Source organism: Cucurbitaria berberidis, assembly GCF_010015615.1.
Source record: "Cucurbitaria berberidis CBS 394.84 unplaced genomic scaffold K460scaffold_7, whole genome shotgun sequence".
Taxonomy (NCBI): Eukaryota; Fungi; Ascomycota; class Dothideomycetes; order Pleosporales; family Cucurbitariaceae; genus Cucurbitaria; species Cucurbitaria berberidis.
Genome location: NW_024468941.1, coordinates 586,139 through 614,048, shown reverse-complemented (window position 1 = coordinate 614,048; position 27,910 = coordinate 586,139). Strand labels below are relative to the sequence as shown.

The window sequence follows — 27,910 nt, the reverse complement described above, 5'->3', positions numbered from 1 at the left end:
TTCAAAGGCTCAGCAATATCATGCACTGTATACTAAGATTTGCTTGCTGAGAAGGATCAAGGATGCACATTGGCCGGTATATGGATTTTGAGAAACTGGCAGGCTGACAGTGCCGCGAAGGCATCCAGGATTAGCGTTCATGATTTTGATACCCCTATGTGCCCCTACGAATGGGAAGACAGCTGCTCAAATTTGCACTGTGCAGCAGACAGAAGTCTATCGAATACAAACAGAACCCCTCAATCCTCTTTCATTGCATCACCACTTGATACTGTGAAGTCTCCAAACTACCATGACCTCAATACTTAGGCTTGAATGGCAACGTCTGCATCTGCTTGACTGGATCCGCCTTAATCCCAAACAACTGATACAGCCACTTCAAAATAATAAAGAAACTCATCGGCTCCCCCATATGCTTGACGCCGGTAACAAACCGCGCTTCCTTCGGCGCACCATGCTGCAGCGCAAGATAGTAATCATCTATAGGGAAAATCTCATCGTCCGTCCCATTCACCAGTAGCAGGCGCGCGCACTCGTTCCGATCCAGCGTGCCGTCATTCAGTAAGCTGAACTTGCTTGCAGCCTCGCGCTTGAACGCTTGGACGTCATCGCCATAGCCCCACTTATGCGCCAGCGTATTCGCGAGATCGAACGGGTATTCGAGATGGTTGACGTTGTCCAGCCACGCTTTGTCAAACATGTGATGGCACCCGCCTCCTAGGGCGACTACGCCGGCTAGTTTCTCAGCATGTGTGTGCGCGACGCGGATAGCGTAGTATCCGCCTGTGCTGAAGGCCCAGATGGCTACCTTACTCTTGTCCAGGCTGTCTTGGGAATCGATCCAGGAGAAGAGGGAGCTGTATAGGCGGTCGGGCGATGTAGGATCCGATGCGTTTGCGGGACAGTCGCCTGTGCCGGGGATTTCGAGGACGATGGTTGCTACGCCTATTTGGCGCCAGCCTTCCATCCAGACGGCGAGTTCTGTTCGGTACCCATCCAGGCCGGTAAAGATGATTAACGTTGGCACGGGTGTTTCCTTAGAGGCATGCTCAGGGAGCAAGTGATACACCGGGATGTGCTCGCCCTCATCGCTGTTGCGATGCGTATGCGGAATCAAAACTTCTTTCACGGGATGGGGGCGTAGGGAGAGGCCTTTTAGACATACTTCCTTTCCTAGTTTCCATGCTTCTCTTTGTACATCTGAGCGTGGTGCAGGGAAACGCGAAATGCGGTATACGGCGGAAGATCGCAGGTAATACTCTGACGCTTTTTCTATTTCGCCTTTGCTTTCTGCTTCTTGCGCGATCTTCTTGAGGCTTTCGGCCTGGGGGAAGTATACTTTTGCGTACTCATCCCAGTTGTAGGGCTCTTTGAAGTCGCGGTGGACTAATTCTTCCACGACGGGTTCAAAGTCTTTTGCTGTGCTGAACATGAAGGGGTAGACGCCCATTTCCGCCTTTAGATCATTAACATTGGTCGTTTTCAGATGACGATCACGTTCCATAGGGATTGGAGAGGCATGATGTAAGAGATCAGCTTACGGGTTGCTTCCACTTCGTTTCCCATAGTTGTTTGTAGCTCTCATGATGCGGCGCAGGGGTCTTCAACTTTTCCTGGATGAAAAATGCTCCGCCTGGTGCTGCCATTGGTAGTGTTTCAGTATAAATCGTCGCTGGCTTGGTTTCTTAAAGTAGGGCTCTGGAGGCATTCAAGTCCTAAATTTTTATTAAGGAGCGACATATCGGATAGATGTTCAAGTATATATCTCTTCTCATACATATATTTTCACTGTCGGCCGAGGTCGAAGTACGGGTGCGGTAAGGGGAGCGGGCCGGGGTGACGTCCGCTGGTGGGGAGCCGAACTGAACGTCAGACACGCCAAGCCACAGATCGTCTCATAAATTGCAGAAACAACTAGATCAGATGATCCCGATACTGATACTGATTATATTGTTCGTGATTCTTGTACTACGCAAAGAAATCCGATTTCTCCGACCTTCGTCAATCCTGATAGATCAAACGCCCAGGTCCCACCAATCCTTATGCGCCTGCAAGACCTGCTTAATCTCTTTGTGCGCTTTCTAAAGCCGCTATCTCAGTTCCTCCTCCACCTCTTAGCTGGGCGCGCTATAGGTTCCGAGTCCTCCTCGTCATCATCATCATCTTCCTCCTCCTCCTCTTCGTCATTCTCGTCATCCGAGCTTTCGTCTGCCACTTTGGCCTTATCCTCCAACTCCAATCGTATGTCAATCAGCGTTTCCATCTCCTCCTCCAAGTTCATTTCATCGCCAACCTCCATATCATCCTCCGACTCCATCTCTTCATCCTCCGACTCCATCTCTTCATCCTCCGACTCCATCTCTTCATCCTCTAACTCTATCTCTTCATCCTCTGACTCTATCTCTTCATCCTCTGACTCCATCTCTTTTCTCACCACTTTGGCCTTCGGCTTCCAGTACGAATCAATCCTATGTGGCTCTTTATCGTCGTTCCACATGCGAAGAAAGAATTTCGTAACTGCTATAAGCATCTTGACGTCGGTTCCCGCTGTATGCTGGGTCTCCAACGTGTTCTTGTCTTCGGGATAGAGGATGGAGTATAAATTTCCCAAATTCAGTCCAAAAAAAAGGCCCTTCCCTTTCCTGTTTCTTTTGAGCTTGAGTCCATCCCTAAATCGTCTCCAGTAGATCAATGGATTGACTAGCAAGCGCGGTAGTGGACTATTCTTCTCAAGAGTGTCCGGAGTATCCTTCTCGACACTCTCCAGGCCTGCCTTGATGTTGTCATAGTCCACATGGCCCGACCCCGACCACTCTACAAAGACACAATCTTCGGCTTGGAGTCCATGCGTCGTCCAATAGTCCCTGATCTTAGTGCCAATGCCTTTCCAATCGATTGACTCAGCCCCATCAATTCCTACAGTTGGCCCGTCGTCAGCCACACCGTAGAATTTCTTGAAAACACTCATCGCCACAAAAGATTGCGCGCAATTCCAGTGTTCAAATTGTTGGGACTTGGTATCCGGGTACTTGACTGTCGTATTTGGAACAATATCTTCGGATTTTCCGTTGGACAATTTGACTTGGCAGGTTGTTGGATGTGGCGATGATAGTTGGTGGCCTGCGAACTCGGTGTCACCGCAGATCACTTCTTGTGGACGGCTAGCCATAACCTCGCTGAACCAGAAAATTTCCTTTGCAGCCTTAGTCATCTTCAGCTTCTTTATCGCACGCTGTCCTTCCGGGCCGAGAATGAGTCCCGAAAGCAGCTTCTTTTCGGCAACTGTGTTCAAATCGCCACCATGGACTGGGATATTGTGTTCTCTACAATAGCTGGATCCCGCCATTGGAGCACTATGACACGGCAGGCTACCTAGCCCATGTAGATAGGCGCACTTTCCTTTGGCGTCGAGCTCCGCTTGCCTCGCGTGTAGTCGTCGCTGGCAAGCTACCTTATGGTCGTCAAACTCCTCGAGTGCAATCTTTCCAGCGCAGGTTGGGCACTTTTTGAAAAGACACACTTTGGCGTGTGCGGGCATTTCTTCTTTGAGTATGGATGCTTTGCAATGAGCACATAGCTTCCATTTACACTCGTGCTCAAAATGGATGTTGCGTTCCTCTTGACTCTCAAATTGAGCTCCGCATTCCCCCCTAAGACAATTCAGCTGGTTCGTGAGATTTATCTGGAGTCGCTTCTCATTGCACCCATGGCACTGATTGTACTCAACCCTCTCGCCATTCCTTGTCTTTACTGAAACCGTGAGATCATCGGGCGACTCTTTGAAATTATAACAAGTCATGCAGTATAGCGGTAGCTGCTCGAGGGTCAAGTTGGCGACTTGTTGAATTCGGTCGGCCTTTTGCTGGGCATGGTGGACTCTCGTCCGTTCACGACAACTCGAGCAAACCTTGTAAGGTTCTTCGTCATCCTTATTCAATGGGCCGAATGCTTCGAGAGTGATGTATTTTGCGTGGCCTGAGCACCATATCTCTCCACGGTTTGGCCCCTTTTCCCGTTTTCTTGCTCGTTTGGATCTCTGGCGCTCGAGGCAGTTTCTGCATGTCTTGTATCCTGGATCGAAGTTCTCGGCGAGCGCCCAGTGGTCATGCGAACAGCATATCTTCCCTTTGTTGGGTCCTTCCTTTTCCTGTATTGTTCCTGATGGTCTATTTTGTTTCTTCTCTGCATTCTTCTTTCTCATCTCGATCAAATGTTTGTTGCACAATTTTGATCGACTTCCATCTTTCTTAAACCCGAGATCATCTGGTGATACCAAATGGCTAGTTCTCGGGCATCGCACCAACTCAAGGCCAGCTTTAGCGGGTTTAGCGGATTGCTTCCTTTTCTTCGCCATCGTAAGCTACGGTCCGGACGGAATCTTGAGGTCGCGTTCAGAAGATTGAACGACGAGAGGCGGCAGTCTCAAGTGCAAGGTCCGTGAGGGGGATTGACGGTGGACGTGTGCAATTGCGTAGGCAGGAAGTGACCGTGTGGGCGAGCGTGAGGTAGGGTAACTGGGTGTATGCGCAGATGAGGATGAGTGGCGGTCGGTAGCGTACGGTTGCGAAGTGTTGACGGTACAGTGTGAGCGCCGGGGGAAGAGGAAAGGGAATCGAAGGTTATATGTGGAGGGGGCGGGACTCCGTAGGCAAGGTCCGACAAAAGCGAGACTTTCACTCTCACCGTTACGTGCGTTTGCCCGTGACGTCAGGGAGTGCAGAGTTGCGGCTCATTTTACCCATTCACCGAGGTGAAACAGGAGGCACTGTCTTGGTGGTGCTAGACATACTTGCTAGACACTCAGCTACCATTCCCCTGACTGTTCGTTGTATTAGATATCGATATGTGCACTCAGAATAGTCAGACATGTACTCAGTATAGCGTCGGGCTATCGTTCAGCGAGGACCTAGTATCAAGCTGACAGCGAAAACACAGCCACTTTGTAGCCTAAATCTCAGGTTTAGGAGCGTGCATAAAGAGAATAAGCTACTTTCACTCCTGCGAATAGACAAAAACGTCGTTTGCGTGAGGATTGCAAAGAGTGAAAGACTCTACGAGCATAATATGACACTGGCGATTGCTGGCTGAACCATGTCTTCTAGAGCAAAAGGCTAGCAGATCAGCCAGCATGAATAAAGGCACAAAATACAGAGCATCATAAGCCGAAGCCGAAGTCCATGGCGACTGTGTCAAACTGAGAGGTAGTCTAGAGTATGAGGGCGTGCTGGCAAGTAGAGAGTGAAACGTATCCATGTCTAGAATACGGATTTACACTGCTAGCCAGCTTGTCGTTCTTTCTGGAGGACTAAGGAGTAGCTTCCAGCATTAGGCTCCCAATTACCTCCGCGGTACATTTAGAGCGGGTAACATTTGATAGAACTGCCCCTGACTTTCTCGGTCGGCAGGTAGAGTCTATAGGGATAGCCGAAGAGACAACCCAGCATGTAAGGCATATCATTTCATATAAATCTTGCACGTAACGCTCACTTCGCATAGAAAGCTTTACTACGTTTCGCAAGACATACACTCCTTGGTGTGAAAGCGGTCAAAGACATAGAGCACGAGCGCGAGCACGTTAATTGATGGTTTATTGGATTGAAAGCACGCTAGGTGCGGAATCCTGGAATCAGGTTGCTTCTGCTAAATCCATCATTGCGCTAGTCCAGTATCTACTTAGACTGCAATACCCATATCCTCAAGGCAGTGGTGTTGACGCATCGCCATCTTCTCAGCCACGGAGGGTTTCAGCTCAAGCAACTCCTATTTGCCTGGGATGCCTTCCTCAGGCTTGGGCGTGATGTCGACGACCTCTGCCGCGGTCTGCTTCTTCTCTTCGACTATATCCTTCATGAAGGGGAAGGTCAAGACCTCCTTGATACTATAGTGATCGGTCAAGACTAAAGAGTGGCATACGAAGTCAGTATTTGTCTCCCGTAAAATCCGTCTCATGCCGAGAGCAACGGGTGGGAGGGGGAAATTTACACATAACTAGGCGGTCGATCCCGAGGCCCCAGCCACCAGTAGGTGGAAGACCGTACTCGAGCGACTGGCAGAACGTCTCGTCAATCAGCTGGGCCTCGTCGTCACCTTGTGACTTCTGATTTGCTTGCTCTTCCTGCATGGCCGTTAGTAAGTCAGGTAGCTGGGGCATCGATTGGTGAACTTACAAATCGTAAGCGCTGGTCGAAGGGGTCGTTCAATTCGGTATAGGCGTTGCACAGTTCCTTCTTGCAACTAAAGAGCTCAAAGCGCTCTGTGCGAATTTGTTAGACTTAGGTGAGCACTAATGCAGACTAGCTTACCTGTCAAGCCGGGAATATCGCGGTGGTACTTTGCTAGAGGCGACATGACCTCTGGGTGGCCAACGATGAAAGTAGGGTTGATCGCAGTCTCCTCAATGAACTCTCCCACTAGTTTGTCGATTATCCTGGCATTGGTAAGAGGGGGCGTACAGTCAAGTTTGACCTTCTTGAGCACCCGCTTGAGAAACTCGTTGGTCTCCGCAGTGTGCAGCTCGTTCGACGGTGGGAACTTCTCGCCAGTTGCCTCCTCCAGCGCAGGTATCATCTCGACTCGCCTCCACGGTCTCGCCCAGTTGACGTTGTATACTTCACCGCTCTGAGTGTGGTAGACTGTCTCGTGGCCTCCTGTGATCTCCTTGACCATGCCACTTACGAGCTCTTCGGTCATTTCCATAAGGTCCTTGTAATCGGCGTAGGCCATATAGAACTCGCAGGTCGTGAACTGAATGTAAAAAGTCAGTATGTCTCACTTGAGTTCATACATGAATACCCAATTTCGTTACCCTGCGAATCATTAGCTGCGGCCTAATGAGCGGTTCGGACAAAATTTACTCAGGGTTATGGGTGTGATCAATTCCTTTTGAGCCGAGTTAGTCTAGAAACCGGTATTATGTTGTGGGTGAGGACAATACCCTCGTTTCGGAACTGGCGACCAATCTCGTAGACCCTCTCAAGTCCTCCGACAACCAATTCCTTCAGGTACAGCTCGGGCGCTATGCGCAGGAACAATTCCATGTCCAACTCGTTGTGGTATGTCTTAAAGGGCCGCGCAGTGGCACCTCCAGCAATCTTGTTCATCATGGGCGTCTGCACTTCCAAAAAATCTTGTTCATCTAGATAGCGGCGTATGTATTTTACTATCTTGGTGCGAGTGATGAAGGTTTGGCGTGTCGAGTCGTTCATGATGAGGTCGAGGAATCGGTTTCGGTGACGCTGCTCCTGGTCCTTGTACCCGCTGTTGTGATGTCAGTACGAACACGCACCTGAGATCCAGGGGTTACATACAAGTGCTCTGTCGGCAGCATCCTCAAGCATGGTGTGAGGAGGATGACCTCCCGCGCGAAGATACTGAGCTCGCCCTCACCACCCTTCTTAGGGTTTGTCCGACCTGGGAAGCCAATGACGCCGATAATGTCTCCACGCTGGATGTTTTCGTGCTGCTTCTCGAAAGGTACGTCGGCCTTGGATTCCTGCAATTGACACATGACCTGGATCGTGACGCCCTCAGCCTTGCCTACATGATGTTAGCCGTAGATGTCCCATGAAGGTGGCATGTACGTACAAACGTAGAAGTGGAGAGCATTTGAAGCGGAGCGCTGGGTCATGACGCGCAGTCCCATGCGAATCTCCTTGTCTGGTTCCGTGTCGCCCTTGATAAGGTGCGAGAAGTCGCGCACATAGTCGGCAATCTTGTAGTTGACGTGGAACTTGTGCGGGTATGGGTCCGGCTGCTTGGAGGCTCGGAGCGCGTTGATCTTGTTGGAGCGGATCTCGAAGTATTGCTGGACCGTGTCAGAACAAATGCTAATTAGGCACAGGAAATAGGCCTACGTTAGGGTTCAGCTCTTCTACGTCGTCCTTCTTTTCCTTCTTGGGCCGCGCGGGCAATGCTGCTTCCTTCTCTTTCTTCTTCTCGTCCTTCTCGCGCTGCTTCTGTCGTCGCTTCAGTTCGCTCTTGGAGATCTTCTCGCCGGTGACGGGATCAGTGTGCAGATTTTCGGAGCCCTCAGCCTGGGGCTGCGCCGGAGGCTGTTCGTTGGCCATGATTGCGATTGACTTGACTCTGTTGCTCGGGTCGTGTGGGCTCGCGACGAAATATATGGCGGGGAACTTTTTGACTCACCCCGCCGTTAGCAGGCGCTGGATTAAAGTTGTTCCGTCCCGGATGTTCCTCCCACGGTTCAGACTCACAACTCGGCAGTCATGATTGACCAGCATTTGCATCTATCGTCTCGAATATTTTGCAATAGAGTTTGCTGTATTTGTTTCCAGTATCCAGCTCGACTCTGGTGGTGGTTGTCTGCCCGGTCCGAGCCACAATCAATACAGCCTTATATCATTCCTATCCATCTGATCTCATGCAACATGGAGGCTTACTATGACTAACTTGTTCGGTCAATCTTCTTGCTGGCAAGAAGACTAAACAGTGGTCGCATCTCCTAGCTACGATGTACTACACTTTATGTGCATGTGCCATGCAAAAAAAAAATGAAACGATGGGATGAAGACGACGAGGACCCTACTCTCAAGTTGTTCAGAGAATATCATTCAACAATCTTTGTGCATAGAGGTGTTCTATTCTGAATATCAGCGAAGGCGTTGTCCTTAAAGACTACATGGCCGGACGGGGTCTGCGCTCCACCAGATTAGGTGAGGTCGTCAAGCTGTGTAGCATGGAAGACGACTATGACTTCAAATACGAAGAGCACCAGGATTATACACAAAGCTCGCATGATACTCGGTTGGTTTGATTTTCAACGGGACTCAACTGCGCGACTTTCCTAACAAGACCGTGAAAACGGTTACTCAAGAACCCACTCATGGTCGCTCCTAGGTCCGAGGGTCTGACTGATACCCAACCGTCTTATCTACCCCAAATTGAGATCTTCAGAAGCCAAAAGAACGCACGGTACGATACGAGGGTTTGCTCCTATCTTCTCCACGATCGGCGGGGATATGTCCTTCCCATCATTTCCTCGGCGCCGTTGGCGGGAATATGACATGCTGGCTATAACACCGAATGTGTTCCGTCCATCTATATTTGTACGATAATTGATTTCAAAGGTGTAGCGAGACGTGGTTACTGTAGAGATGGGGGAATCAGTCTTCCTTTTGACTTTTACTTTTATACATGGAATGTTTAGGAGGTGAAACTGAGACTGCTGCGACGGCGGCTAAGGCTGAGGTGTGGTGCTGCACAACATCTTCTGCTCGGACTCCGAAACGAACCAGTCTTGACCAGGTGCCGCACTCGCACCGTGTCGGCTCAGAGCGGTAGGCTGAAACCAAGGAAGCCTGGAAACTGGGCCGGGAGGACTTGGGCATGACTTGTGGGTGTTGATCTTTGGGCAGCTTGCGGTCGAGCGAGTTTGGGCTTTCAGGGTCCATGGCTCAGGATGCGCATGTGCGGTCGCATCCATGGTTGTTTGCTTGCGCGATGTCAAGCACTAAAGCAGGTACGGCTTTAAAATCGTCAAGGAGCGCGTTCCTGCAGCATGGCGTGCCAGACTTTTGGACTACATGCATGGATGCCTTTTGGTTGCTCAAACGTTCGCATCTCAGATCGCAAACGCAACTGAGGTTTGCCGTCTCCAACAGCACGGAGAAGCGCAAATGTTGCAGCGCGTGAACGTCCGATGGCTGCACTGTCTTCTCCACAAACTTAGTGCAGGTGGACCGTCTCAGGCCATCATCGACTCATGTTTCGCAAGCAATTCCAGAACTCTATATGACTAGCGCTCAAAGTTTGAGTTGTGGTGCATCGATGGTCCACACACTGCGAACTGTAAAGACGTGACGTCACCAAACTCGTGGGTTTGTTCAATCACACACGGCGACGTTGGCTCAGGTATCACGAGGATTATCTGATGGTTGGAGGCCGCGCAATCAAAGACAGGTGCAATGCAATGACCACTTGATGAAGTTGGATGGCAAACTTTGACACTAACAGCAGGATCCGCAAGCCACATGGAAAATGCCGGCAGTCCGTGTTGTTGTTGTTGTGGTGGATGCAACTGTAATGACAACAACAGACAAGGAGACGTCGCATTGATATTCGCAACAACGCGTATTGGTGTCGATCATGAATGGGCAGAGAGATAGGAGATGTCTATATCGCCGTGGAATATTGACCACGACGACGATATATTGGATGAGGAGAGACAGCGACCATGTGAGCAAATTGCAGACCCGAGATGCGGTGCTAAAAAAATGCGCCAGCGCCGCGGCAGTACGAGGCGACATCCGCAGCAGCCCGTCTGGCGGCAAGATGCTGCTGCCGTGTTCGCGACGGTCTACATGATGGCTCTTGGAGGCTCTTGTTGGTGTGGCCGAGGGGCCATCCATGCTCCGCAATGGGCATGCATGCGATCCTCTATCGATTAGATGATTGTCACCCACCCACCCATACAATCGATAGGAGAAGCGTGGGCGATGCTGCAGCGGCAATCATAGTGTGGAGACGTAAAGAGAGGGTTGGTTGTTTTGTCGGGCGGGAACGAACGGCCCGCGAGGCAGCGAACAGGCTGAGGGACCGAGCAGCCCCTTTTTTCGCATGAAGGCAGCGAAATTACTTCATTTGGGATTAGGTTGGGCAGAGGAATGGATAGGGGCATCCCAGCAAGCTTCGTCATGGCGCTCGCAATGCCACTGTGTGATTCAGCGATTCAGCTTGGGGGATGCCGGTACCATGGATGAGGTGGAGGCAGATGAGATGATTGTTGTTGATTGTGGCCAAGGTAAACAAAACAAACCCAAGCCACGCCCCGCAGAGACACGACGACAACAACAACAATAATAATAGATAATTAGACAGCAGCATGCGTTGGAGGCAGCGGTCTACGTAGCAGGCCAGCGTGTCTGTCTGGAATCGCGCCGGGCTCCACTCTCTGGACAGTCCCAGTTGCTTCATCGTGTCCCCGGTGGCCGTGTATCGACTGGTGGCGGGTCCAACGGGCTGCTGCATGCAGGGCGCGCCTTCCTCGGGTGGGAGTATGCACAGACCCGCACCTGCCTCGAGTCGAACCAAAAAAGCCCCAAGACCACTCCCCCGAACGCGACCGCGTCCCTCTCCATATCCATCCCATCCCCGACCGATCGCTGTCGAGCGCAAGAAGGGTCCTTTTTCATCTCCATCGCTCCATCTCGCCTTGACCGCTCCTCCGCTTTGCAATAATCCCCCCTCCCCCTCCCAATCCGAACTGCAGTGTCGCGACTGCCTTCCGGGCCGAGTGCACCTGCCTCGGGTTCGTGTTGTCTTGTTTATACCTCCCACGCGCATTCCGCTCGCTCGCTTCACGTCACGCCTCGCCTCGCCTCTGCCTCCGCCGCACGCTTGTTAGCAGCGAATCGACCACCGACACGCCATCATCCCCCCAACTGCCCTCTCCACCTCTTGCTCATCCTCTCCCCGCCCGCCTGCTTCTACTGCGCACAACCAGCGCGCCTTGCATGGAGTTCCGCCAGACGTCGGTCGTTGCCGTTGCTTGTTGAGGTGGAAGCACGGGTGAATGAACGCACGTCGCGAACCAACAACAACAACAGCGCGGCTGTTTACAGCATTCCACGCATTCATACCAACGGAGCTCATTCCCCCACTCTGCCAAATAAGCGCTATCGTTACCGATTGATTAGATTGGCCTCTTCTTCATGCACGCTGCGCCTACCTAAACACACAACGACCACCACGCTGTGAGAAGGCCTCACGTTAAAAACAACGCGCGTCCGTCTCCCGCCTTTTTACTCCCAACACGCCATCACAGCAATCACCGCACCTGCACGCCTCGCCATGGATTACGGATATTCGCCCAGCCGCGAGTGCGGCACCATGCACCTACCTTCACCTACCCACCCGCACAGCTACCGCCTCGACGGAACCCACTTCTCTCACCTCCAGCAACTTCGCCGCTCTCTCTCACGCTCTCCCTCCAAACAGTCGCGCTTTCAATTGCGCAATCCCGCCGACTCACCGCGCTCGCCTCTCTCTCCTCTGGCACTTGCGCGCGCCTTCAGCCCCAAGACACACAAGCCCACGAGCCCTATTGCGACGTATCCTGAGTCACCGCTAGCCACGCAAGTCGTCCCAGCAAAAAAGAAGTTCTCACTGCGTCGCTCACAGCCTTTCCGCTCATCACCGCGCACTCGCAACAGCAATTCCAAAAGCCCCCGCCGTCGCGCCCTGGGCGACTCAACCGACGTCGCCAATTCGACGACGCCTTGCATGACGCGCCAGGCACCCGGACAGGAAAACACGCCCGCGCGCCGGCCCAGCGCGGACTCTCCGGACGGCATGGATATGGACAGGCGACTCGGCGTAAACGACAAACCTATCAAGTTTGAGTTTGCGCGTCGCCCCGATTTATCACCCGCGCCGCCCGCAAAGTCAAGCCCGCTCAAGCGCAACGACGGACTCATGAACCTGAGTGGAGGAAACGGCACCAGCCCAGTCGCAAAGCGCAGGAGTTTGCACGGCGCATCGAACCTCGGAAATGACTTTGAGAGCATATTCGACCAATACCCCGCCCCGCGCACTACCATGGACGAGCCAACGCGAGTATATAACGACCTAAACACCAGTTTCTCGTTCAGCTCGCCCATGAACAACACACAATCTCCGCGTCGGACCACCTCACTTCGGAGATCGACCTTGTCCCAGCGAGTCTCAAATACGCCGCGCCAAAAGCCAGTGTACGATGGCGAATTCGCCGTCCCTGGTGCCGCTGCGTCCAAGTCACGGAACCGCATGTCCTTGGACAGCTCCATTGGCTCGACTTCGACCCCCGCACACACCCCATTTCGGAAGTCCACGTTCGATGCTGGGCGTATGGGACTGCCACAGCCGTTCCGAGGCAGCATTGGCGCTTCACAGCCACACCCGCTCTCCTATGCGCATACTCCGTCCTCATCAACGTCTAGTGTGAACGGAGATACGCCTATGGCGCCCCCAAGGGCCCCTGCATTCAATGGCCCAGCATATGGCCCTCCTCCGACTCCTGTCGCATCGAACCACCTGTTCTCGCGATCATTGCCGATTGGAATAGGACGACCTCACGCCTCAGATTCTGAGCACTCTTCGCAGGATTCGTTCGACACACCGTTCAAGGTCGTTGCGCCCCCGCCGGTTGCATTCTCGACAGGACTCCTGTCGAAGAAGAACCGAAATGTGGACGAGCCAGCAGCGGGTACCGGCATATATATAATGCCCGATACTCCTTCGAAGCGCCAGTCTTACCCTCCTGCTGCCGCAGATAGGACAGAGAATCTAGACACGCCACTAGTCAAGCGAACAGGCAGTCTGTTTGGTGATGCTGCACGACCACAGCATCAGTTTGGCACTCCGAGCACCCCCTTTAGTGCCAACGTGTCGAAGTTCACAATGGAGGCTTTTGGTAAGCGACCGAGCATCTTCGGTAATGTAGGAGATTCGCTCCAGCGACGCGGTAGTTTTGTCAGTATCGACGGTGATGGCGATGACGATGCTCAGCCCGAGTCACAGTCCCCGACAGCCAACCGGATGGCGGACAGCCAATCGAGTGTGGATGACATGCCGCCTACGCCCACAAAACCCAATGGTGGATCGAGCCGCCGCTCCAAGGAGAGTAGCTTGCGGCGTAAGACGTTCCGCCACCGCCCATCCATCAGTAACGACACATTCGCTGCGCCAGAGGACGATAGTCGACCAACCAGTAAGTACAATTCTATACAAGTCGTTGCAAGCCTACAAGATAAGGGGCCTTCGCTATACCACGAAGAACCCCGTCCCGAGTCTTGCGACTCTCCCTCGATACACTTCCCCTCTCTTGCTCGAAGTCGGCCGTTGCGGCAGCCAAAGAAATTTGCTCGCCCAATGCCGCTTTCGCGACGAGCTTTTCGTACAACACTTCCTCATTCTATCTCCAAGAACGACACTAAGCAGTTATCAGCAGCGGGAAATCTCTTCGGTGGATCGTCACCCCAGACCCCGAATGAATTCTTCGCTGCCCCAGATGCCAGCAGGCTCTCGATCTCGGGTAACCGAAGGGAATCTCTACCATTCAATAGCAGTCTAGGCTACTTCCCACCAGCGACGCCAACAACTCCCCGTGACGGGTCGAGTTTCTTCAGCAGCGTGCAAGGTGCCATCCCAATCGGACTAACTAAGAACGATGTCGACGAGGCTTTGAGCTCCCGTTTCCACGAGATCAAGCTTCTCGATGGCGGCGAAGGCGAGTTTTCTCAAGTCTACCGTGTTAGCAAGCCTATCAAGGCGTCGCCGGGGAGGTCACCCGCTGGAAGCCAAGTGTGGGTCGTCAAGAAGTCGAAGAAGCCGTACACTGGCGCGGGCGATCGTAACAGGAAGATGCGCGAAGTTGACATACTTTACGCTCTACAAGGCAACGAGCATGTCATGGGGATTAAGGCCCATTGGGAGTTTGACTCCCATCTGTATATTCAGACAGAGTACTGCGAGGGTGGCAACCTCCGAAAATATCTCGACACTGTTGGCTTCAATAGCCGTCTCGATGATTTCAGGATCTGGAAGATACTCCTGGAATTGTTAATGGTATGTTGGAGAGTACGACATGGATGAACTATGCTAACGGCGTTGCAGGGCTTGAAGTTTATACACGACTCGGGATATATCCACCTCGACCTCAAACCTGCGAACATTCTCATCGATTTTGAGGGTGGGCTGAAGATTGCTGACTTTGGTCTGGCTAGCGCATGGCCCGCACCGAGGCACATTGACGGCGAGGGCGACCGCCACTACCTCGCGCCCGAGGCGCTCAGTGGTCGATTCGACAAACCCGCTGACGTCTTCGCTCTCGGCATGATGTTGGCTGAAATTGCCGGCAACTGCGTCATTCCTGAGAATGGCGTATATTGGCAAAAGCTTCGGTCTGGCGAGTTCGACAATGTGCTTCCAAGCCTGACTTGGAGCGCAGACAGCAGTACCTTGAGCCGGGATTCCAACGGCGACCCGGTTTCTGAGTCAGCGAGGCCCTCCATGGACGGCTTTCTCATGTCCGATGCTGATGCTGATTCGCTGTCCTCGATTTCGATCAAGCAATCGTCGAACCCTGAAGAGGAACTTGCCCGAGCACCAAATTTCATGGTCGAGCGTGCCGACCCCAACTCCATGGACCACGTCGTTCATGCAATGCTGAACCAGAACCCAGACCTGCGACCGACAGCAGAGCAAGTTCTTCAGTGCTTCGGCTGCCAATGGGTTGATTCGAGGCGACGAGCCGGTGCCACGGTGTACGAGGGCAACTTTGGACCAGGCGACGAGATCCTTGCCACGTACGAGTGCGAGCAGCAGTATGATGAGATTCATGCTGACGACTTTATGGACATGAGCTGAGCGCCTAGAATGAGCCGCCCACACCATCATCTCTTCAGTCAGCATCGCCCTCATCTCCTCTGATGTTATACTCCATGTCGCATCGTTATCCTCTCGACTTTCTTCTGTCTGGGCACTTCGTGTAGTACTTCAGACATTTGTCTTGGGTACGACGTGCATTTGCAGCCATTTCTCGAAATGTTTCGCGATACATGAAGGCCTTGGCTTTGTTTTATGTCAACCTTGTTTCTAAGGCGTTTTGTAAGAGGTGGAGAAAATCATCGCTTTGTTGCTAAGCGATTCATGTTTTGGAGTCGTTTCTTTTGTACTGGTTTACGGGTTCCGAGTTTCCGACTTTACGGCCGCTTGGTTGGGTATAGGTTTTGATTTTTTGGGTTTCAGGAGTTCATGCGTTGCATCAGCATCCCCCTCGAGGATACCTTCGCAGCTGGAACAGCGCGAATGGGGACCGGCGTTTTGTCTTTGTGAATGATGAAGTCATGGCTCTACTACTTGAAGGTTGTCCGCGTGTGTCAGTGTATATGGTGGGAGTTTGTGGTGTCGAGGAGCGGACTGAGGATAGTAGTATCGAGAAGCGAGGAGAGGTATGGTGGATCTCAGGTTAATCTTGGAGACACAATATCACTCACGATTTCATGACCATATCAAACAACTATGCTTTGATTATAACGTGGTTGACGTGAAGTGTACGCCGTGAGAAGACGTGAATCATCATCTGTTTCCACTTGTAAGAGGTAGACGGTGACAAAAGAAGTTGTGTTGGAAAAATAGGGGAATATGATATTAAAGCAGAGGAGACGTACTCAGCGTCGCAAGATCTATCCTATAGCTAAATCAAACTACACACCGTAATAGGAAGTGAGGACAAAATTCAATGTTACGTAGTATCCAGTCAAATCACAAAAGAGGTTTCATGCATAAGTGTAGAGTGATTGTCAAAGTCTACTTGTCCTCTTCTGTTACGCTCCTACGAGAGCCAACCATCTTTTTCTCCAGTTACATCTCCCCCCTAAAGTAGAACATGGAGTCTAAACGCACTGGACGAAACTTTCACTGCGTTGTACATAAATCTGGTCGTTATTCTGCCCAACGCCCCATGCGAAAAGAACCAGGCTAGCCTTTCAAACTGCAGGTGCAGCTTACTTCTCCCTGTGTCTCCGTGCCCTGGCTTTCATCAAGTATCCATTAGCTCTTGCAGCAGGCCCAACATTCCTAGGCGTTGTTAGCTAACTGGTGGGAAGTGAAGTGCTACACTTCTGCTTCAACCTCCAAAGGAGAGAGACAGTGTTCACGCCAACTCCGCCTTCGCAGCATCAACGGCACCACTCGCTACATCTCCTTCTCCTTCTCACGTGTAGAAGTCTCGATACGATAGAACAGGACAGGACAGAACTACTCACGCCCAATTTCTCGCTATGCTACACCGTGAACGTTAGCAAGATACACCACCAGCTCCGGGACTCAGATTTACCCATTCATCACCACAAGTCGTGATCCGCTCGCTGGCACAGATCCTGGTGCAGATTCTAGGGCGCGGTGCGTGCGTGGGGTGGGGGTGAGACCGAGTAGAGCATAGCACCGGGGTTGCGGCTACTGAAGCCGCTAGGGTGGTGAGGAGGACGAAGAGGAAGGTTTTCATGATGTGTTGTACTAATGTGGTGGAAGCTTCAACTGAGGTGAGTAGAGAGGAGGGAGAGAGATGGGAAGCTGAGGAGAGTCACTGGCGGAAATTGGGCAAGGTGGCTTATAAGATAGTGAGTGGAGTGATACGGACGGAAGGGGGGTGGTCTTGGAGTTTCTTGTCCCCAAGACTTAATATATTGTCTGGTGGTTGGGAGTATGAATGAAGCCAGGTATGCGAGCATTCCAGGTGTTGTGCTAAAATAATGACTTGGCGACTATACGTGCGCTTGATTGTGTGTGACCTTGTTAGCCTAAACAGACCAGATGCTTTGAATTTCCATAGGGATTTCCTGCTCTATGCATGATTTCGATAACACTGGAAAGTACAGTTCGAGCTAGAATATCGCCACTGCATTCGGTGGGCTCGCGACGCCCCCGGGAACCTGTCGGCACGGTTAGGTACACGTTTTGTTTTTTTCCCTTACTGTGCTTCTAGAAACCCCCCTTACGTACTCTTATCTCTGGCAATGGAAAGAGAAAGAGGAAGAGGAAGAACTAAACTTACCTTGAGTGGCACGCTACTAACGAAGCATGTGGCTCTCCCTAACTCGACCGCCCTCTCGCAAAGCGGCTCTAAATCCCACATCTCCCCTATCATAACGCCCCAGCCTCCCAGCAACCACTGATGCAGTAGTCCGCCTCCTTGCATCTCTTCTTCCCAGCTTTCACCTTTCCAGATTCCGCCGGGTTTATTGTGGGAGCCGACGAGAGGCGCCATTTCAAACGATGGCGCGTCGCCCGCTTACATCGGAGTTAGACAAACAGAGACAGTGACCAAACGGGTGTGGGGGGGAGTAGAAAAGATACTCACCAACAGCCACAAACCCACTCTCCCAAATCCACCGTAGCGTATCCGTGGTGCTCTCCACGCCGAGGAAAGCAGGTGGTTTATGCGCAAGCGCCTTCTTCTCCTCGGGCCCCAGCGCATCGTAGTCCCGCGTAAACCCAGTGCGCAGGAGGAGTACATCGCCCTCTCTCGGCTGCACGCCCGTCTCCCTGAGCATATCCCTCAGCGTCTCGGCGCTGATACTATTCGCCCCAAGGGCATACACGCTGTCTTTCCCCTTCCGCTCTAGATACCGCGGATAATCCAAGATGACGCCTCGAGCCGTGATGCCGCCTGAATGCGCAACCCGATCAATCCCGATTACCTCGCTTCCCTCGACGTCTTGCTGCGTGCGTCCGCCGTAGTACCGCGCTGCTTTCTGGTATCCGTAGTGGCGGAAGCCGTCCCATTGGCTGCTGCTTTGCGTGTTGATGTCGAGGTGGTCGTCGTTGACGGTCCGCTTGGTGCCGTCCGGGTGGCTTCTGTTCTCTATTCTCCAGCCAAATGGTGGGCGGCCAAAGGAGGGATGGGACGGCTTGTTGAGATACCAGTCTAGCGATACGCGGTCTCCGGTTTGGATTTCTTGCGCGGCTGCTTTTACTGTTGAGGGCGTGATCAGATTGAGGGCGCCTAGCTCGTCGTTTTTGCCGTATAGGCCCCATGCGTTTCCGGGAGGTCCATTTTTGTCAAGTGGAAGGTCGCTGAAGGGAGGGCGAGAGGGCGGTGTCATGGTTGATCAGATTGTAATCATCAGAACCTTTAGGCTGATACTATTCCTCCTTACCTACCTATCAACACGGTGAAGACCTTTAGGTAGTACCGCGCTGATTAGATTGTTATAATTCGACCAGTGTAGTACAATTTCTTGTTAGCGAGCTACTGTTGTACTTCTAAAGTCAAGTTGGATCTGATCATCTGACGTAGGGTGGGGTAGAAGGTGGGGTAGCTCTTTACTCTTTCCTGCCCATTCGGCGATTAGCTAGTGATGCTGTGGAGAAAACGAGAAGAGAACATTGAGCACAGAGATCAGGTGCCTGGATTAGCCAGCTATATACACGCCGTTTCTTAATCATTTGCTGTTGTACAAACATAAGCAGCACGCTTCTTAGTAATCTGGACCCATGCCTACACCACTTCCCCTTGAACTGGTATTTTTTAAATGCGCTCCACTGCCTTTGAACAAACTTTGCCAAATAAACGCCTCGCTCAACAGCAGTTCGATATCTTTCTCGGTCCATTGCCGGGTGGGCAGTGATTGTAGGAACATCATGACTTCTTGAAAGTCCATCTTGCGGAGCTGATCGGACCACTTGACTAGAAAGGCAGCGCAGACGTAGAGGTGGAAGGAGGAGAAGCCATCTTCTTCCGCCTAAAGGGCATTAGCAAATCGTTTGGGAGAGAGAAATAAAGAGGACGCACCAGGTATGTGTCCCACATCCGTATAGTGTTCTTGACAGATATTTCTCGCATCAACAGGCAGTTCATCCACCGGAAGCTGAATTGTATGAACTCCACACCTTCATTTTCCAGATGTCTGGCCAGGCCATCATCAATACGGGTTGTGAGGTCTCTTAAGCTCGTCACTTGCCGTTGAATGCCCGGTTGTTGCGCAATGTAGTTGTCTTGTATGCCGTCAAGGAGTTTCGTGAGACACCAAAACGAGTCAGCTTCGACAGCGTCTAACACCTGCTTCGGTAATTGGCCTGGGTCCATGCCGGACTCGATGTCTGGATCCGATATATAAGCGCCAAGGAAGACTTGCCAAAACGGCGTAACAAGGTCGTTGATGCCCTGCACGTAGCCTGATGCTGGATGTCGTATTGCCCAAAGGTAGAGTATCCGTTCCAAGGATTTCTGGGTCGCCTCGTAGCTGTAAAGTTGAAGATGAGGGTTCGTTCGCGGTACGTCGATGCTGATTTGATGCCAGATGGATTCGTCTAGGCCACGGCCTCGCCCTCGGGTGCCTGCTGCAGCGGTACCAGTACTACTAGAAACACTTCGCTCGAACGCCTGGCGTACGCCGTCTAGGTATTCCCGTCTTTTTCTCTCTAGTGTCGCAACTCTCCGCTCGCTGCTGGTGGGTAAATAACCTAGAAGGATCTGCCATGTCATGGCGCGGACTTCAGACGGGACGCCAGACCAGGCCGAGTCTCGCAGGTCAGGCAAAGAGATGGTGCTCGCTTGTAGTATCCTCTTGAACTTGTTGATTCTAGTGGTTCGCGCCGAGTGCTCTTCAATTTGCTTGGCGGATGCATTAGGCGGTACAGCAGAATGCGATATGAGGTGTAAGGAGTTTGCGGGGTCTCGTAGAATTTCTTGGTATTGGGGTCGTAGTATCTTTCCTTCAATCTTCTTTGCCGTGGGGTAGTTGGGTATGCCTCGCTCTTCAGCAATGTCACCACTGTCTATCCCTCGCCATGGCGTCGATCCCTGGCTGTCTCTACTATTCGTCCCTCCTGCATCCTTCCCCTTTGGTGGCTGTTTCCGCCGACCCTTCCTCCGCATGGTTGCGATGCTCGGTAGACCAAACTCGTCCTCGTCGTCCTCGAACATGATGTCGCCATCGTCCTCTTCCTCGTCGTTCCAGTCATGTTGGGTTTCGCGAAGAAAGCTGCTATAGTTTGGTCGTGCAGGGCGAGGCGATGTGGTGCTGCTTGTTCGGGTCGGGGCAGCGCTTGACTCGCGACTGTGGCCTGCCGACGGCGGGGTCCGTGGTCTCGAGCTGGACCCAGAGACATTCCTTTGGCAATTAGCATTAGCAAGCACATGTGCTCCCAACGGAACAGGCTAGAGAGTCGTACAGGGCGTTGAAGCTGAGTAGGTCGGCGTGTGAATAGGATGCGCCGATGACCTTCTTATGCGGGGGTGAATTGGGGGGATTGGACGATGGGCGCCAGAAGGGAGAGGCAGAGCTGTGGATACAAGTCAGCGCTGCTAGGCTACATGTGCCATGGAAGAGCGCAAACGTACGAGGAGCGGTCTGTGACGAGGGACGCGACATGTTAGCTGCCCGGGATACTGTGATGCTTTGCTGCGTGTGTGCTGGAAGGGTACGAACCAACCTGGACCATTTCCTGGCCCGATTGTTAGCAAGCATGGAAGACATTGGGTCTAGTGACGCGTATACAAACCTGCTGCTGCTGCTGCTTCTTCTTGGAGGCGGGCATAGTGAAGATGTGCTTTTGGAGGCGACCCCGCTGTCCACGGCCGCTTTCGAGGAACCACCCACACGTCTCACCCTCAGTCGCAGGCCCACTTGCGACGCACCTGCCCGCCAAGCCCGGAGCTTCACTAGCGCGCCTTCCGTTCTCATCTCCTCACGTTGGTCGGCAGGCTCTTCTTCCTTCGCGACCAAACGTGCTCTCATCCCCCTCTTTTTTCCCTTCTACTGGAGCTGCGCAAATATACAAGTGACACGCACACTTACTCTTACGCTTCTTAGCCTCCGTACATACAGCGACTCCGCCATGGCCGACGAGAATTTCGACGAGGACATCTTTGACGATCTGTGAGTGCTCGCACTGCACGCGACAAGCTACCCAAGTCCACAGGGCACTAACTACCACCCAGCTACGATGAGGAGCCAGCGTCAAAGCCTGCAGCAGCACCCGTAGCAGCACCCGCACGAGCCGAGCCTGAACAGGTGCCGGTAGAGCAAGTGAACACACAGATTCCGGACAGTGCGCAGAATGGCGGCCAGGATGCTGTACCCACATGGCAAGACTCGACTGCTAGAGGCGGCGACTCGAACATGGATCATTCGGGCTACAACGCTGGTGGTAACCAGTCGTACGACAATAATCACATGGAGGAGGACAACTACGGGCCGATCAACGTAAAGGAGGACGGGTAAGTCTTGCAATGCTTGATGTACAATTTCATTTCAGAGGCGCATCACCAGGTAAGAAGGCAAGCGAAACAGCATTTGCGCGACCGCCGAAAAATATGCCGCTATTAGAAGACGCAAGGATTGCTCAAGCCACCGACTGCGTGAGACAGCGTGGCAGAGCTGTAGTATGAGCTCAGAGGAGTCGCAAATGATTACGAAGCATTCCGGGACCGTGGCTGGTGCAAACCTGGACTGCCCCGTGTGGCTTCTTCAGTCAAGAGCGCACGGGGTTGTGGGTGGCAGAGGGCCTGGCATGATGGTTCAGGAGCTGGGCGTTTGAAAGACTTGCAGTACATATATCACCAGATGGGCAAGGAATTCGAAGCAGGGCGAACGATACCGCCATTGTGGGTTGTGGAAGACTGGAACTTCAATAGTCAGCAGCTCTACTATTCTCAGATCACCCATCATACGCCTTACGCGAGGACTATCACAGCTTGCCGGATGCTTTGGCAGCGCCTCATGTCGATATATACCTAGGTACTTAATAGCGCGTACCAACAACGCAAGCAGAGGGTAGCCATCAAGCTGTGACACGGTCTTCTCAGACGTGCACACTTGAGTCCATAGCAGAACACAGACGCTTCATCCGAACACACTGTGCCATTGCAGGGCTGCTTATGAACCTCGAATGGCCGCTATTGAGAATATGGAATGCGTTCGCCTACCGATATGATTGGGTGCACGCCACGAGGTCAAGACGCTCCATTTGGGATGCGGCGCAGACGTCCATGTTCGCTTAAGCGTCCACGCCTTTGCCGACTGCCACATCGGCTGCATACCATCGACTTTGGGACCGTAAAGTACAGCTACCACACTCGCTCGTGCAGGAGGCCCCTTCTTAGGACACAAAATCGATACATCCTTAGGTAGTCAAAGCACCAGGGATCCGTAGCAGGGGACGCGACCATCGACTATCAATATGAGCCGAGCCGCTTCAACCCGATAGCAATCACGAACATTGTCTTCCCAAAACGACCGCCCACACCAGCCAAGACACCAGAACTGTCAGAGTCCTACATCATGTGGTTCATGCCTGCTGGTCGGCGCCTGAGACGGCGGACTCACCAGAAGAGACCGAAGACCAATCGACTGAAGAACCATACCCAGCATCCGGAGCTAACAACAAGCATTTCAAGGCCTCGCTACACTTGCAGTTTTCTAGTGAACAGGCACCCTGCCATGTTTCGCAGTAATGACCTAAGATGCGCCTCTCTTTCATGAACTATGCTAACGCCATTAATTTCCAACTTACCCATCGCAAGATACTGACTGTGGTTATAGTAAGATGTTTATCGGCGGCTTAAATTGGGAGACGACAGAACGTATGTACCAATTCTTCAACATGTCAGCACGTGATCTTGCGAACTTTCATCTGTTTGCGCAGAACCACAAGTAAATAGACTGTGGTGTGCTAACTCTATTCCAGAATCTCTGAAGGACTACTTTTCACAATTCGGCGAGGTTAGCGAGTGCACCGTCATGCGTGACTCCGCCACCGGCCGTTCGCGAGGCTTCGGCTTCTTGACATTCAAGGATCCAAAGTGCGTCAATACCGTCATGGTCAAGGAGCACTACCTCGACGGCAAAATCGTATGTCTCATGAAACCAACCTTTAGCCGTCTACTAACAGAGGCCAGATTGACCCGAAGCGAGCAATTCCACGAGAAGAGCAAGAGCGGACGAGCAAGATTTTTGTAGGCGGTGTTAGCCAAGAAGCAACCGAAGAAGACTTCACGAGCTTCTTCAAGCAATTCGGCCGCGTAGTCGATGCAACGCTGATGATGGACAAGGAGACTGGTAGACCCCGTGGCTTCGGTTTCGTTACCTTCGACGGCGATGCCGCAGTGGACGCCACACTCAAGGGCCCTCTCCAGATTCTCGGCAAGCCCATTGAAGTCAAGCGCGCCCAACCACGTGGCAACATGAAGGACGACGAAGGAGGTGATAACAGAAAATTTGGCCGTGGCAACAAGTTCAATAACCGCGACAATGGCGGCGGTAACGGCCAAGGCAACGGCGGCGGCTACGACAACCAGAACAACCAGCAACAAGGTGGCGGCGGCGGTAACAGCGGCATGAGCCCGGCCATGATGGCACAGTACTGGCAGCGCATGCAGCAGTACTTCCAGTCGATGCAACAATCTCTCGCCGCCCAGCAGCAAGGCGGCGGCATGCCAAACCCCATGGCTGGCATGGGCGGCATGAACCCAATGCAAATGCAGCAAATGCAGCAGCAGATGATGGGCGCAGGCATGAACCGTGGTACTGGCTCCCCGAACCCTCAAATGATGGGCCAAGGGATGAACCCGATGCAGATGCAACAGATGCAGCAAATGCAGCAGATGCAGCAGATGCAAGGTGGAGGAGGACAACAGGCAATGATGGCTGCTGGCCCGCAAGGTGGCCCACGACCGGCGTATACAGCACAAGACCAGTTGATGTTCGAGCAGCAGAAATACGAACAACAGCAAGCACGGCGTCAACAGCAATCGGGAGGCTATGGTGGCCAAGGTGGGCCCACGAGCTGGGAGGGCATGTACGACGACATCCCGCAACCCTCGATTCCTAGCGGACCTGGGGGCGCTGGACGTGGCAACTTTGGCAGCGGTAGTGGTAATGGTAGCTTCAGCAAGCAGGGCAGCAGGGGCAGTCGTCAGGGCTCGTCACAGCCTCCTTCTGGACCGAGCCAGGCGCCTATCAATGCCCCGACCGGTCCTAAGAATGCCGGTAAGCCCGGTGCGAACTATCGTGGCGGTGGTAGGACCAACAACTACCGACACAACCCGTACGGCGGCGGCCGTGGTGGTTAGGTACCGTCAGACTCCCCAAGCATCTAGAACAGTACCGGAAGTTCGAGATCTTTTCGCCCATGGAAAATCTAAGTGTCGAAATTTGGGTCCCACGTAGACGGGGTCTAGCTTTCCTATCCGGTGGAACGATTTCTCTCCCAGGCACCTCCTTCCTCTACGATGGCGGCTTTTTTCTTTTCTATCCAAACATGCTGTATGGCTCATGGCGCAATTGTCCCCTTTTTTCTTCTTCTTCCGTATCCATGTTTTTCCACTCCACTTTTACATTCGGCCGCTGCCCTACTTCTCTACAGCGGCTAAAGGACACCAAAACATCTAGAAAGAGAGAATATTTTCCATTTTTGCTTTGCGGGGAAAAACTAGGATAGTTCAGTCTGTCTGTCTGTCTCGTGGTCTGGCTTTGTTACCTGGGGTCAGTCAGGGAGTGGACGGATTTTTCTTTGAAGTGTATAAATAGCCCTTAATGCGCACTTTTTGAAATGCTGGAATTGTTCACCGTGTCTCTTCTGTGAGGGGTTCTTTTTTGTGGGGCGGGGGGGTACGTGAGAGAGTAAAATGCGTGTTGTGTATTGTGATGTAGAGGAAATGGAGTAATGGTAGAGGTGGTGCAAACAGGAAGTCTAGAGCGATAGGGATAGATCGGTTCTTTGATATGTCCTTTAGTGACTAACCCCGTATCTACTCTACTTATACGATCTAAGCTTGAACGCGGCTTTTCCCACACTCCCACCGAAGTACCATGAGCGTTCCGAGGATGCGGATTTGCGCATAATTAATTAACGATCAATCGAAACTGCATAAGATGCGTTAGGGCTGTAAGTAAGATGAAAGAGCGATAGACGATGTAATGTGTAGTGATGCATCTACATTTCAATGTTCGCTATCTAGATTATCTATAGAGCAATAGCTCGTGTTTCCCATCCCATCCCACGCTATGCAATGCCATATGTACAATACCTATCCAATCATAATCATAATCCTACATATACAAGTTCCGTTCCCAGAATCATTTCCCGTGACAAACTCGTCTACCCATTACTTGTTCATTCCTAGCACCCTGCCTTTATGGCTAGAATCCCAATCCATTGCGCCGCAAAAAATACCCATACAATGTCTCTGAATTGTGGATAAATCTAGAGGCTCACTAGTGCGACGACAATGGCCACAAAGGCGAGTAGTTGAGGGTAGAAGTTGCCGGTAAGCGGTTGGGGAGCATCGCCGGTGACGGCTGCAGCCTGAACAGGCGATTTTGCAGCGTTGTTCTCTAGTAATTTGGTGCTGTTGCCGGCAGTGGGGCGGGCAGTACCAGGGTAGACAGTGACAAGGGTGGTGAAGCCCTTGTCGTCATAGCCAGTAGAGACCTCGGGCTTATAGTCGCCAGAGGAACCCGTAGGCGAAGCAGCCGGCAATGAGGTATAGGAAGCGAGAGGGGATGTCTAAAAGGCATGTTAGCATAATGTCGTGAGCAGGAAGGCGCAACTAGGCTTACTGACAGTGGCTGAGCTGGGTGGAACAACTTTGCCGGTATCTGAGACGGTCCACCCGCTCGGAAGCCCGGGGTAGTTCGCAAAGGTGGGTTGAGGTGCCTTGGAGACAGACGGGTTGGGTACCCAGGGGAACACGCTGGGGCGTTCGTAGCCGGAGGTCTCGGTGAGAGTAAATGGGATTGGTTGTCCAGAAGCCGTGGATGTTACTTCAGGTGCGTTCTGGACCGGAGCTTTGCCACCAGAAAAGACAGTACCACCGACGGCCTTGATGGATTTCGACGATCCAGTTTGGTCGCCGTAGACGTATTGCGTACCAGTGGAGTAATCCTGAACCATGAGCGACTTGACCTTCATGGAAAAGGGTCCCTTGGTATAGTCGGTCGGGCCGCGCGCCCACTTGATGGTGCCTTCGGCATTTGCTGGATCACCACCGCTCCATGAACCGAACTTGACCTGCATAGGCGATTGAGGGTATTGGTCTTGGGCGTTTGCAGGCTCCAGAGTGCGGACAGTGACTCCGTCGATCTGCCAGACAATCTGCTCGGGCGTCCAGTCGATGGTGTATTTCTTCCAGTTGTCCTGGCTGCCAGGATCCTGGTGGAAAGCGCCGCGGTTGTAGGTGGTGGTTTGCCCCTTGCCGAAGTAGTTCGACTGCACTTCGTTGGGGTTCGAGCCGAGCCACTCCCAATCAATCTCGTCGAGTGTGTTGGACTGGAGGACAACGCTGCTAACAATGCCGGCTCCGGGTGATGCCTTGACGACTATCTCGACCTTGCCGTACATGATGTACCATTTCGAGGTGAGTTGAGGTGCTTGGCCCGACTTGGATATTGTGAAGGAGACGCCGTCCGAACCGTAAGTGGGATTGCTTTGGGGGGTGAAGCTGTCGGACGCAGACGTCAAGTCGATGTTGACGGTTCGGCCGAGGGCTGAATCCGGAGGGCAGTCGCTTCGTAGTAGCGGGTTGCAGTTGGAGTATGTCTGCGCGACCGAGGGAGCGATGAGTGCGGCCGAAGCCAGCGCGGCGAGTGCTCTTATCGTGGAGCGCATCGTGATGTGTGTAGTGTCGTAGTACGAGGATATCGTCTAGTAAGTGTGTAGTGAGGATGTCGCAATAGTAGGTGAGTACCAGGACACAATGTATATGAGTTCAAGGTAGAAGCGTGAATTGCTTGGTTACCTGCTCAGCACTTGAGGAGGTAGTGGATGGTGTGTGTGGGTGATGCTTGTGCCAGGCCCATCGTCCCGGGTTATAAGTGTCTCTAAAAGTACTTCCAGCCATCTCGTGGACAACGACATACGTAGGTCGCTGTATAATCAGGCTAGAATAGCGTGGCGTGCCATTTGCGACGCGGAGAGTGGATGGATTTGGAGAGGTTGGCGAGGTGACAAAGCGTTGTTGGCGGCTGGCAGCTGAACCCAGCCACCATTCACGACGACCGCGACCCGAACGCTTTTAGTCGGAAGGCCGAGCAGAATAGGAAAAGGCTCAAGGACAACTGCTCTGTATTGTCCGCTGCTATTGACATTATAGATGTGAAGTCAATAGAATGCGCGGCCATGACAACGTGCTTGATGATGATGATGGGGAGGGACGAGTTGTGGCGTTCTGCAGCTGTGCCGCCACACACGGCTGTGGCGCCGATCGATGGACCCCGCAACACCAGTGAATCATCCCACCGATAATGCGAACGCACCTATCTTTAGATACCACTACATTGCATACGATTTGCCCCCAGATCGCCAATAGCACCTGCAGCCGCTCCAGGCCCTGCATACGAAGTACACCCTACCCTTGGGAGAAAGTTTTCTTCCTCTTTGAGCGTCTCTGAGTCACGCGTCCACTGCA

General features: G+C 52.5%; 11 protein-coding genes across 11 annotated transcripts; 4 read left to right on the top strand and 7 right to left on the bottom strand.

Annotated features, from left to right (window-relative positions):
* Positions 1-298: 298 nt before the first annotated feature.
* On the bottom strand, positions 299-1,646 carry K460DRAFT_296200 (alpha/beta-hydrolase; the record flags this gene model as incomplete). Its single annotated transcript, XM_040929622.1, has 2 exons — positions 299-1,456; positions 1,542-1,646. The coding sequence occupies 2 exons, from the start codon at positions 1,644-1,646 to the stop codon at positions 299-301; spliced, it is 1,263 nt and encodes a 420-aa protein (XP_040782868.1).
* A 281-nt stretch (positions 1,647-1,927) lies between these two features.
* On the bottom strand, positions 1,928-2,294 carry K460DRAFT_371510 (uncharacterized protein). Its single transcript, XM_040934369.1, has one exon. The coding sequence runs from the start codon at positions 2,279-2,281 to the stop codon at positions 2,096-2,098; it is 186 nt and encodes a 61-aa protein (XP_040782867.1). The 5' UTR covers positions 2,282-2,294; the 3' UTR covers positions 1,928-2,095.
* Positions 2,295-5,760: 3,466 nt separating this feature from the next.
* K460DRAFT_410899 (lysyl-tRNA synthetase) lies at positions 5,761-8,066 on the bottom strand (the record flags this gene model as incomplete). Its single annotated transcript, XM_040937428.1, has 10 exons — positions 5,761-5,897; positions 5,983-6,115; positions 6,168-6,253; positions 6,303-6,744; positions 6,785-6,806; positions 6,855-6,879; positions 6,935-7,257; positions 7,308-7,536; positions 7,585-7,804; positions 7,854-8,066. The coding sequence occupies 10 exons, from the start codon at positions 8,064-8,066 to the stop codon at positions 5,761-5,763; spliced, it is 1,830 nt and encodes a 609-aa protein (XP_040782866.1).
* Positions 8,067-10,009: 1,943 nt separating this feature from the next.
* K460DRAFT_371507 (uncharacterized protein) lies at positions 10,010-10,633 on the top strand. Its single transcript, XM_040934368.1, has one exon. It carries the CDS (start codon positions 10,128-10,130, stop codon positions 10,404-10,406), a length of 279 nt encoding a protein of 92 aa, XP_040782865.1. The 5' UTR covers positions 10,010-10,127; the 3' UTR covers positions 10,407-10,633.
* On the bottom strand, positions 10,510-11,555 carry K460DRAFT_206345 (uncharacterized protein). The gene has a single exon (XM_040927227.1). The coding sequence runs from the start codon at positions 11,299-11,301 to the stop codon at positions 10,651-10,653; it is 651 nt and encodes a 216-aa protein (XP_040782864.1). The 5' UTR covers positions 11,302-11,555; the 3' UTR covers positions 10,510-10,650.
* Positions 11,556-15,597, top strand: K460DRAFT_206355 (kinase-like protein). The gene is made up of 3 exons (XM_040927228.1): positions 11,556-13,705; positions 13,946-14,562; positions 14,611-15,597. The coding sequence occupies exons 1-3, from the start codon at positions 11,809-11,811 to the stop codon at positions 15,361-15,363; spliced, it is 3,267 nt and encodes a 1,088-aa protein (XP_040782863.1). The 5' UTR covers positions 11,556-11,808; the 3' UTR covers positions 15,364-15,597.
* Positions 15,598-17,141: 1,544 nt separating this feature from the next.
* On the bottom strand, positions 17,142-18,753 carry K460DRAFT_421278 (uncharacterized protein). The gene is made up of 3 exons (XM_040938129.1): positions 17,858-18,753; positions 17,552-17,787; positions 17,142-17,429 (listed from the first exon to the last, which is right to left on the bottom strand). The coding sequence occupies exons 1-3, from the start codon at positions 18,600-18,602 to the stop codon at positions 17,382-17,384; spliced, it is 1,029 nt and encodes a 342-aa protein (XP_040782862.1). The 5' UTR covers positions 18,603-18,753; the 3' UTR covers positions 17,142-17,381.
* A 136-nt stretch (positions 18,754-18,889) lies between these two features.
* Positions 18,890-21,081, bottom strand: K460DRAFT_371504 (RabGAP/TBC). The gene is made up of 6 exons (XM_040934367.1): positions 21,004-21,081; positions 20,931-20,946; positions 20,843-20,852; positions 20,674-20,784; positions 19,292-20,612; positions 18,890-19,241 (listed from the first exon to the last, which is right to left on the bottom strand). The coding sequence occupies exons 1-6, from the start codon at positions 21,037-21,039 to the stop codon at positions 18,978-18,980; spliced, it is 1,758 nt and encodes a 585-aa protein (XP_040782861.1). The 5' UTR covers positions 21,040-21,081; the 3' UTR covers positions 18,890-18,977.
* A 139-nt stretch (positions 21,082-21,220) lies between these two features.
* Positions 21,221-21,896, top strand: K460DRAFT_206160 (uncharacterized protein). Its single transcript, XM_040927226.1, has 2 exons — positions 21,221-21,380; positions 21,443-21,896. Exons 1-2 carry the CDS (start codon positions 21,340-21,342, stop codon positions 21,723-21,725), a joined length of 324 nt encoding a protein of 107 aa, XP_040782860.1. The 5' UTR covers positions 21,221-21,339; the 3' UTR covers positions 21,726-21,896.
* A 1,153-nt stretch (positions 21,897-23,049) lies between these two features.
* Positions 23,050-24,574, top strand: K460DRAFT_296023 (RNA-binding domain-containing protein; the record flags this gene model as incomplete). The annotated part of the gene is made up of 3 exons (XM_040929602.1): positions 23,050-23,086; positions 23,191-23,354; positions 23,402-24,574. 3 exons carry the CDS (start codon positions 23,050-23,052, stop codon positions 24,572-24,574), a joined length of 1,374 nt encoding a protein of 457 aa, XP_040782859.1.
* An 848-nt stretch (positions 24,575-25,422) lies between these two features.
* Positions 25,423-27,595, bottom strand: K460DRAFT_348602 (glycoside hydrolase family 16 protein). Its single transcript, XM_040931392.1, has 2 exons — positions 26,068-27,595; positions 25,423-26,010 (listed from the first exon to the last, which is right to left on the bottom strand). The coding sequence occupies exons 1-2, from the start codon at positions 27,109-27,111 to the stop codon at positions 25,708-25,710; spliced, it is 1,347 nt and encodes a 448-aa protein (XP_040782858.1). The 5' UTR covers positions 27,112-27,595; the 3' UTR covers positions 25,423-25,707.
* Between the last annotated feature and the right edge of the window lie 315 nt (positions 27,596-27,910).